Source organism: Colletotrichum chrysophilum (genome assembly GCF_026319265.1).
Source record: "Colletotrichum chrysophilum strain AFK26 chromosome Unknown scaffold_9, whole genome shotgun sequence".
NCBI classification, from domain to species: Eukaryota; Fungi; Ascomycota; class Sordariomycetes; order Glomerellales; family Glomerellaceae; genus Colletotrichum; species Colletotrichum chrysophilum.
The window spans coordinates 398,794-408,979 of NW_026517296.1; the positions used below are offsets into that span (position 1 = coordinate 398,794).

The window sequence follows — 10,186 nt, forward strand, 5'->3', positions numbered from 1 at the left end:
ACAACGGCACAACGGCACCCCTAACAACGCTCAACGGCGGCTGACGGGGCCTTGGGGTAGGGCTCTGGCACAAAGAGATGGGGTGCTATTAATGGTTTAGCGCCCAGACATGTTCGTTTTCTGTCCGGAGAACCATCTTCCAACTTCAGCTCACCCCAGGCCGTTGGCCAGCATCGGTTCTTGTCTCGCTCTCAGCCCAAGCCTCGCCGTCTCACCCATCTATCCCATCCCAAGCCCTTCCCACACCACGGTAGCCATGCGAGGGACGAAGTACCCGCGTCTCGCCCATTGATTTTCTTTACACACCACGCCTTGCAAGCGCAATTCGTGGTCGCCTAGCTCGCCCGGCTAGCCTTGCTGGTTTCTTAGCAAGCCCCATGCGAGCATGGCATCCTCTAGTCCCGCCCATGGCCCCTCTCCCAATGGACTTCTCTCGTTGCCCCCTAGTGTACGATGGAGGAGATCATATCTCCCAAGTGGGAGGTCACGGCCGGAGCCTAGTTAGGTCTATCCGCGTCTAATGCTTCTCTATGTTCGCTTTGGCCTCCCGTCACTTCAGGTTCGCCTGCGCTTTGAGTCGAGAGAATATATAGCTTCATGGTTCCCGAACCATCACGAATTGTTCTCTTCCACCTCACCACCCACTCCTTTACACTCTTTTACTTGCTTTTGTGTTGGTTTCTGCCTCTTGGCACACACTTGTTACCATGAGGGCCTCACAGTTGACATTCGTTATTGCTTCCACGTTCTCTCTTGCAAATGCTGCGGCTTATTCCCCGGGCCTCCACAAGCGAGCCCTCCAAGCTCCCCCAACCACGTCAAATGGATACCAACTTCAGGGTTGCTATGTGTACGGGACCTGTCTGTTGAACCAGAGCGACTTACTGACTGGGATCTAGCGATGTTGGCCGAACTATCAGCGATGCCACTACCAACGGCAACACGATGACGAACGAGCTATGCACGCAATTCTGCTTCAGCAAGGGCTTCGCCTACGCCGGAACCGAGTACTATGGCGAATGTTACTGCGGCAATTCTCTGGCCAAGAACGGCATTCAGGCCGCCGACGCCGACTGCACCACCCCTTGCAATGGAAACGCAACCCAGCCTTGCGGTGGTCCCAATCGTCTCACGCTCTACCATACCTCCCTCATTGTTGGGCCTTCGGTCAACCCTGGCCCTGGTGATTGGTCTTCCATCGGATGCTATTCGTGAGTCAACATTGCTTTGCCCACCACAACTTGAGGCTAACATCGTAACAGCGAGGGTACAGGTGGCCGCGCGCTCACGAATGCTGTTGGCGTCACAGGCGCCATGACTGTTGCCAAGTGCACTGCCGCTTGCCAGAACCTCGGTTTCATCCTTGCGGGTGTTGAGTACGCCGGCGAGTGCTGTAAGTTCTTGTCATGTTCGTCGTCATGACATTTTCCTAACAATGCGTTTTAGACTGCGGTAACAGTCCTGTAAATGGCGGTGCTTCCGTTGTTGATGGCTGCAACATGGTTTGCAACGGTAACTCTTCTGAGTATTGCGGTGGCCCCAACCGCTTGAACGTCTATGACTACAAGCATTCGTACCTGCCCTTGCCATCTTCCACATCAAGCGCGGCGCCGACTAGCTCCTCGACGTCTAGCTCGAGTTCGATCGCTTCTTCCAGCAGCTCCACTGTTAGGTCCAGCTCCAGCTCCAGCTCCAGCTCTGTTTTCTCTTCCAGCAGCACCATCATTCCTACTAGCAGCAGCTCTGCTGTGTCCAGCACTTCGGCCAGTAGCAGTTTGACCGCCGCTGCGATCATCAGCAGCTCTAGCTCCTCATTCGTGAGCTCCCTCACCAGCGCGACCTCGGTGATCAGCTCCTCGAGCAGCAGCATCAGCTCTGCTACCCCTACACCCACCGGCCCTAGCCAACCAGCGACCGTCGGCAACTGGAACTACTACGGATGCCAGACCGAGGCCACCAACGCTCGCGCCCTCCCTTCAACCAACTTCGGCGACGATGCCATGACCATAGAGAAGTGCGTAGCTTTCTGTGGTGGTGCTGGTTACACTTTTGCAGGCTTGGAGTGGTCTCGTGAGTGCTGGTGTGGAAATACCTTCTCCGCTGGTTCCGCAATCGCCCCTTCGAGCGACTGCTCCATGACCTGCTCCGGCAACAAGTTCCAGTACTGTGGTAATGGCAACCGCCTTTCCGTGTACACAATCGGCACCGCCAAGCAGTCCGTCTCTTCCTCGTCGACTGTCGGATTGTCGACTTCGTCCGCTAGTGGATCGGCGACCGCCGCAACATCATCTACGGCGTCTCCCTCATCTACCGGCTTCCCTGCTGGGTGGACGAACCAGGGCTGCTGGGTGGATAACGCCAATGGCCGTATCCTTCCCGTCCAAGCTGCTGATGACCCAAAAATGACTGTCCAGTCCTGCGTCAACTACTGCGCGGCCAACGGCTATACGGTTTCTGGCTCCGAGTATCACACTCAATGCTTCTGCGGTAACGCCATCTACGGTGGCGGTGTTGTCGCCTCTGACCAGACCAGCTGCAACACTCCCTGTGGCGGCAACTCTGCCCAGATGTGCGGAGGCGGCAACCGCATGACGATTTACTCAAAGGGCACTCCCCAGACGTACGCACCTCCGGCTCCTCAGCGCAGTGGACTCAACGGTTCTTGGACCTACGAAGGGTGCGTCACGGACAACGTCAACAACAAGCGAACCTTTGCCACGCAGACCATCTTTGCTGGTACTATGACGGCTGGTTTGTGCTTGGACGCATGCGCCAAATTCGGCTACATGGCAGCTGGTCTTGAATACGGCCAGGAGTGCTACTGCGGTGATCCTGCCAACATTGTAACAGCCGGTGCCACCTTCGTCGATGAATCTCGTTGCAGTATCTCCTGCGCCGGCAATGCTACTGGCATTTGCGGTGGTCTCGCTGTCATGTCGACTTACTTCTGGACCGGCCCGGCTCTGTACAACTGGACCTATGCCACAGGCAATGATGCTGGAAGCTACGATCTGTTCATCGGCGGCAAGTGCATTCCTTTGATGACCATGGAGACTATCAAAGGCAAGGTCACCTTCCTTGAGAAGTGGGGAACTGGCCCGCCCAACTCGACTGGCGCATACGAGCTGGACCCCGTTCTGGCTCCCGATCTGAACAAGGCCTGGAGAGAAATGCACGTCAAGACGGATATCTTCTGCTCTGCCGGGCTCACGCTCCCCGACAAGAACGGTCGCCAGTTGAACATTGGAGGTTGGTCCGGTGATTCTACCTATGGTGTTCGTCTCTACAACCCCAGTGGATCTCCCGGCGTGAACGGTACCACGGACTGGCAGGAGGACCCTTCTCTCAAGCTTCAGCAAGGTCGCTGGTACCCGTCCGCTCTCGTCATGGCCAACGGCTCCATCATGGTTATTGGAGGCGAGGAAGGTTCCAACGGCGCAGCTGTTCCTACGATTGAGGTCTTGCCCTACACGGGCACTGCTCCTCTCTACATGGACTGGCTTCAGAAGAGCGACCCCAACAACTTGTACCCATTCGTCGCCGTTCTGCCCAGCCAGGACATCTTTGTCGCCTACTGGAACGAGGCCAGAATCTTGGACAGAAACACCTTCGCCACCAAGACTCTGTTGCCCCAGATTCCAGGCTCGGTCAACAATCCTCTGGGAGGACGTTCCTATCCTCTTGAGGGCACGGCTGTCCTCCTGCCTCAGAAGGCTCCTTACACTGATCCGCTCGGCATCCTCATCTGCGGTGGCTCTGGAGCTGGCGCCAACATTGTCCTGGACAACTGTGTCACCATCCAGCCCGAGGCCACCAACCCAACCTGGACAATTGAGCGCATGCCCACCCGCCGTGTCATGTCTTGCATCGCGCCTCTTCCTGACGGCACTTACCTGATCAACAACGGTGCCATGCAAGGTGTCGCCGGCTTCGGCCTGGCTGCTTTCCCCAACCACATGGCCCTCCTGTACGACCCCGAGAAGCCTGTCGGCTCGCGCATCACAGTCATGGCCAACACCACCATCTCCCGTCTCTACCACTCCGAGTCCATCACCCTGCTTGACGGCAGTGTTCTGGTCAGTGGTTCCGACCCTGAAGATGGCGTCAACCCTCAGGAGTATCGCGTCGAGAAGTTCAGCCCTCCGTACCTCCTGAGCGGCAAGCCGCGCCCGACGTTCAATGTTACCAACACCGACTGGACGTATGGTCAAACTGTCACTTTCTCCCTTGGACACCAGCCCAACGGCGTAATCAAGGTTTCCCTTCTCGGTGCCGTGTCCTCGACCCACGGTAACTCCATGGGCGCCCGCACAATCTTCCCTGCCGTCTCGTGCGGCGCCTTGAGCTGCACTGTCACCGCGCCGCCCAACGCCGGTGTCGCGCCTCCGGGTTGGTACCAGTTCTTCGTCATCGACAACGGCATGCCAGGCATCGGCGTCTACGTCCGCATCGGTGGTGACCCCGCCGGTCTGGGCAACTGGCCCCAAGGCTCTATGTTCACCCGCCCCGGCGTGTAAACCCGTCATTACACCGGGCAGTTCTGTCCGTCCCTTCCCTTCTTAAGACTTTAGATTAGTGCCAGATACCTCTTTTTTTGATTTCAAGCGAACTATGCTTCGGAGTAGAGATTTATTGGGTGGCGCTTTTGCGCCTTGGATGAACACCTTCGTTTATGAAAAGGAATTTGGGGAGGAATACAGATACTCATGACTATGGAAAACCGAGGATGGGTAAATCTCCTCCACGACTTTAGCCGGCCTTGGCAATCTTCAATAGTACATAATTATAATGTTTTCAAAGATATACTCCCATCTCACCGCCATTACCTGTGAACTTGGTCCTGTCGCAAGCGACGAGACTGAATGCCCGCGCGGTGGAGGAGGCTTTAACAACGACGATGACTGCGCACTTTGGCGATAGCAAGGCAGCAAGTGTCGGAAGCCGCTCACCATGTGAGCGAACCAACAAGGATGACGTCGGGCCCTCTCGGTCAAGCATCCCTCAAGCTGATAGACCGAAAACCAAGCAACCGGCACACCGCAGATAAGAATAAAAAGAAAAGTGCAGTTTTGCCGCCGTTCGCGGGAACACAGAAGCAGGCAGTGCTGCGCGTGAGAAAGACCAACCAACAAACATTTTTCATCTCCCCGGGGCCGGTCAAGCGAATGAGAGGTTTGGGAATCCGGCTAGGAGGCTGAGCGCGACAGGCGGTAAGCAGCATTGGCGCGGGGAAGAGGAAGAGAGAGACAGACAGACAGACGCCAAGGTGATTGTGCCGCGCCGCAGCAAGCTCCCAATGTATTGTTGGTGCTTGTCCCTACTCCGCTGTAGGCAGCCGCTATTTGCAACGAACAGGGGGCAACGTGTTGGGAAAACACCTGAATAAGCTTAATTGCTGGGGCTAGCCCAGGCTGCCATTATGACCCAGAAAGACGTTCATTTCAAGCTTCGTGAAAGAGGAGACTGGCTCCGGGTCTCAAATTGCGAAGATGTGGATACAAAGGCTACAGAGAGATGCTCCATTAATACTTAGGTCCGATTGCCGGGTGCCTAAAGCCAGAGACGACGCCCCGGCGAGCATGCCCGGCCGGGTCCCCACTATTTTTGCGCAGCACGCCCGGCGCCGGGGGTGTAGGGATCTGCTGCCACTGCCACTTCCTTCCAGTGTGTTTTCCCCCGCAGGAATCTGTCTCTTTTTGCTCACTGCATTTCCGTTGTTTCTAACAATAGCACCCAACCAACGTACCGCGGGATCGGGTCGGCGACGGTCAGGGAGACACGGCCACGATGATTTTCCCAACGGTCTGGTACGGGCATTCTGTCGAAGCCTCGATGTCGCGAGCGTATAAAGACTACTAGGCATCCAATATAGAGACAGCACGAGTGCAACCCTTCTCCAGTCTTTTGTCTGACCACCGAGTCGCCTCTTCGAATGCCATCTCACTACCATCTTGATCACGCCTCCTCGTTGTGTCATATCACAACATCCTAATAGACGACAAACTGCAAGGTCGCAAACATGTCACAGCCCTGCGCCCTAACAACATGTTCCGTCTCGACGTCTCCCTACGGCTACCGGCCCAGCCAAGAGGCCCCCGTCATCTTCATCGCCATCTCCTCAATCTGCCTCATCGCCAACGCGGCCATCACAGTCCGAGCCTCCCAGACACAACAACAGAAACACTCGGCGACGGTGCCGTTCGCCATGTTAGTCACACTGGCATGCGCGCTTGAGGTCATCGGCTGGGCGGACCGTCTCGCGGGCTGGAGCGATCCCTGGGCGATGTACCCCTTCATGCAAGGCAAAGCACTTCTCACTATCGCCCCTGTCTTCCTCACGTCAAGGTAGGCTTTCTCCCTTCCCCCATATTTCAGACTACCTTATGACCGGCTGCTAACAAACTCCATCCAGCATCTACGTCTCCCTCGGCCCCATGGTCCACACCCTCGGCACAGAACACTCCATCCTCCCAGCACGCCTCTACGCCGCCCTCCTCCTCCCCGCAGACCTCCTCGCCCTCACACTCCAGCTCGCCGGCCTCGCCCTCAGCTTCAGCAGCGCCCCCTCCGCCATCCTCACCGACACAAAAACGCCCTCTTATACCCCCACCCCCGCCGGCGCCAAGCTCGTCACAGCCGGGCTCGCACTCCAGCTCGCGACCCTCATCGCCGCCGCACTCCTGCTCGCCTCCGTCCTCGTCCGCGCGGCGCTCTCGTACCGCCGGTACGGATACACCACGTTCCACCGCGACGCGGGCTACGTCCCGCTCCCGCGGCGTTTCCGCATCTTCGCGATGGCCGTGCCGTCGGCGATGGCGGTCCTCTTCGGGCGGCTGTGCTTCCGGGTGGCGGAATACGCGGGGGGCGTCTCCGCGAAGGATGGCGAGGGTCTGTTCGTCGGGCTGGAGGGGCTGCTGGTTGCGTACGCGCTCATGGCGCTGGTAGGGTGCCACCCGGGGCTGTTCCTGCGGGACGGGCGGTTCGTGTCGCGGATCGAGGCGGAGGCGTTGGTTGGGATCGATGCGGTAGGGAGCGGGCCGGCGGCGGCGAGGATGAGGGAGCGGGAGAGGGAGAACGAGGCGGGGCTGGAGGAGTTGAGGAAGGTGTATCGGGCGCATGTTGAGGAGGAGCAGGAAAGGTACGGGAGGTTTGAGAGGTGATTTCTTGAGTTCTGTTCTCGGAGTTGGGATTTGAAATGATACCCCCCTTGGAAGCGACTTGTTTGTTTGCAAGATATACCCTCGCTTGTTTGGATATATTTTAGCATTATGCTTCTTTTAAGTTTCGGGATAAGCTCAATATGCCCATTTCTTATGATGCTTTGACTTTCTCTTTGAAGAAGGCAGTGTCCTGGTTGTACTTCGCTGATGCTGAAGTGCCCAGGACAAGGAATGGTGCATACGCATGTTGGTTAAGCGTCTTTCATATACTTTCACAGAGCTTGGAATGTTTTGACAGCCTCACAATATGTCATCGTCATTTGACATTGCTGGGCCACCTATTTAAAGAATTGAGGTTGACAGCCAGTCTCTAATCTGCAGCAATCCTTTCTGTGCTGGCTATTTACCCCTGAAGTCTCAGTAGTATACTATCAAGGGATGCTGGCTGGCTGTAAGGTGCAGCACGATGTTCGAGTATTACTCTTTGAATTGCCCCTTGGATTACTTCACCGCGGTGCTGTCGTCCGCGCGACATTCAGAATAATACTCAAGGAGGGCTGCACATTTCCGATGAAGAGATGTGACTTTGACTACCTTAAGCGTGGTGTGCGGTCTCACACTGATTAAAACACCTCGTGAGAAAGCCAGAAGGTCCAAGGACAGAAGCTGGACTCATTGTGGTTGACGATAGCAAGAATCATGATCTCCATGGATTAATATACTGTCTTGACAGTCAATTCCACAGCCAAGGATGTGCAGGCTTGGATAAGAGACATATAAAAGATGATCGGCGATTTATTTTGAAGTCTGGCCACAAACAATCTGCTTTGATCCACTGCCGTTGGATTCGATTCAAGGGAATATTGCGCTTGACCATCCAGCTCGTTGGTTATTCTCAATTCATATTGAAAAGAAATCTTCCGACGGACCTATATTGAATACAACAGCATCAATAGACGGGAGATAGCGCTGAGGGGCGATGACCATGATGGACAATGGCAATCAAGATCTCTAACAGCCAGGCGTGGAGAAACAAACACTCGTGCGTATCCTAATAGAGCTAGAAAATACGCGAATCTTTCAGAGAAAGCAACAAATGCGAGACAAGTAAGGAATCTGTTTAGACCTGAATGGGTGAAGTGGACAAGCCGTCCAAGTTCTTATAGAAAGATAGAAGTACATACATGTAGGTATGTATGTCGGCCCCAACAATTGCATCGCCTTTTGCTCATTCAATATGGCCCAGAGAGCTAGCACAGCGGACATACCTTCAGGACGATATTAAATTGCAGTGAAGTTAACGGCAACCTGCATGATTAGGACTCTTTCCGTCGGATCCTACTCGCTCAATTCTGGCGGCTTGCATTAGTGTTATGCAGTGAGGGAACGGGCCTGGATCCATTGCAAGCGAGGCGTCCACATCCTCTGTCTCTACTCGCGCCATTTAAATACACACTCGTGTGCAGCAGAAGAATGCAGTGCGCACAAGAGTCAAGACCTGACTGGAAGTAGTGCTCCCTCTAGGCAAGATCATCCGTCTACAGTGGCTTTCGACCGTAGATGAAATACCTGATGATAGCTCTGTCAGTCTTCACTGTGGAAAGCTCCCAACGCGAGTGTGCATGGTAGCTTACAGTGGAAAGTATCCGTGGATGGCCCTGTTTCTCAAGTCCTGCCGAACCTCTGTAAGAAACACCTCAACTTCAGTACGGCTCCACTCATGTGCTCTAGTGAGCGGTGCCATGGCGAGACTCTCAGCAGCGCCGAGGTTGTTCTCGAGGTTCCAAGCTCCGAGCTCCTTCCATCGGGGGTCCTTGGGCCAGTCGTTGATTGGCCACTTGTATCGGACAAGGGTCACGTCCTCGAAACCAACCTCCGCCATCAGTGGCTTGAGTTTAGGCGGCTCGATGAAGACGCGGCCAAATTTGGAGGCGGCCTCCTTTAATAGGATAGCGAAACGGGCGAGTGCACAGTCCGGCGGGAACGAGCCGTCATCGGCTTGGGGGTCCATCTCGGCCTCTTGGAGTTCTACATAGCCTCCAGGAGCCAGATTACTGCCATGTTGTGAGTGATGCGATGTTCAACAATGAATAAATGCAGTCAAAGGTCGAAAACGTCTTCAAGAGCGTGGGTGGCGTACTCGTAGCACTTTGTCAAATACTCTTTCCAGCTGGAAACGCTAGAGGTCATGAAGCGACTGTGGACGTAGTCGAACGGTTGCGAGTAGGTCCATTCCTCATCGATATCGTCAATTTCAAATTTGACGTTTGGTACGACGCTAAGAAACATCTGTCAGTCTTTCTCTTTCTGCTCGCTTCATATTCACCGTACAAATCTGGCTGGGTTGGAGACAGATCTACGCCGTACACCTGAAGACAATGCAAATTAGCTCCTTGACAAAGTACGATTTAGGATTATTCATCGGTGTAAAATACCTCGACCTCGGGATGATCTTCTGCATATTGGATGGCCCAAATGCCAGTGCCAGTGCCTACGTCGAGAGCACGTTGAATATGTGCACCCGGCTGACAAGGCGGAGAGATACCCAGACGCCCGCCGAGTGTCATGAGGAACATGTGATGTTGCATGTCTGTAAAAGAGTCTCTTGTTAAGTCACGAAATCGTGGCACAACGAGAGATTTGGCTGGGAGTTCTTACCCATTCTATCGTTCTCACGTTCGTCGTTTGGCATGTTGTATTCTAGATGTTTCTGTGAGTAGTGTCGCCGGGAAAATGGAAACGGGCAGGAGTCTCTTACTCCCTTCCTTGTAGCGATGGTATGTTCTGCCATTTTCGAAAACATAGTCGCGGATTGAGTCGGCTAAGCTAGTGGTTGACGAGGCAAGACTCTGTTTGGAAACGACGTTAGCAACACATGGCGTGAATAGGGCATTGGGAAGTAAAATATACTAGGGTATACACCCCATTTTCGTCTGAAACCTGCGAGCAGAATCAGCCATACTCCTCTCGTCGTCGCAAATCACAATCCCTTCATCATTACCTCGTCCTCAGGCACAAGTTCGACT

The 10,186-nt window shown here is 54.7% G+C and overlaps 3 protein-coding genes across 3 annotated transcripts; 2 read left to right on the plus strand and 1 right to left on the minus strand.

Moving 5' to 3' along the window:
• Positions 1-945: 945 nt before the first annotated feature.
• On the plus strand, positions 946-4,517 carry COL26b_001970 (uncharacterized protein; the record flags this gene model as incomplete). Its single annotated transcript, XM_053174905.1, has 3 exons — positions 946-1,211; positions 1,263-1,393; positions 1,447-4,517. 3 exons carry the CDS (start codon positions 946-948, stop codon positions 4,515-4,517), a joined length of 3,468 nt encoding a protein of 1,155 aa, XP_053041200.1.
• A 1,502-nt stretch (positions 4,518-6,019) lies between these two features.
• COL26b_001971 (uncharacterized protein) lies at positions 6,020-7,160 on the plus strand (the record flags this gene model as incomplete). Its single annotated transcript, XM_053174906.1, has 2 exons — positions 6,020-6,345; positions 6,413-7,160. The coding sequence occupies 2 exons, from the start codon at positions 6,020-6,022 to the stop codon at positions 7,158-7,160; spliced, it is 1,074 nt and encodes a 357-aa protein (XP_053041201.1).
• Positions 7,161-8,698: 1,538 nt separating this feature from the next.
• On the minus strand, positions 8,699-9,449 carry COL26b_001972 (uncharacterized protein; the record flags this gene model as incomplete). Its single annotated transcript, XM_053174907.1, has 3 exons — positions 8,699-8,729; positions 8,795-9,214; positions 9,301-9,449. 3 exons carry the CDS (start codon positions 9,447-9,449, stop codon positions 8,699-8,701), a joined length of 600 nt encoding a protein of 199 aa, XP_053041202.1.
• Positions 9,450-10,186: the final 737 nt, after the last annotated feature.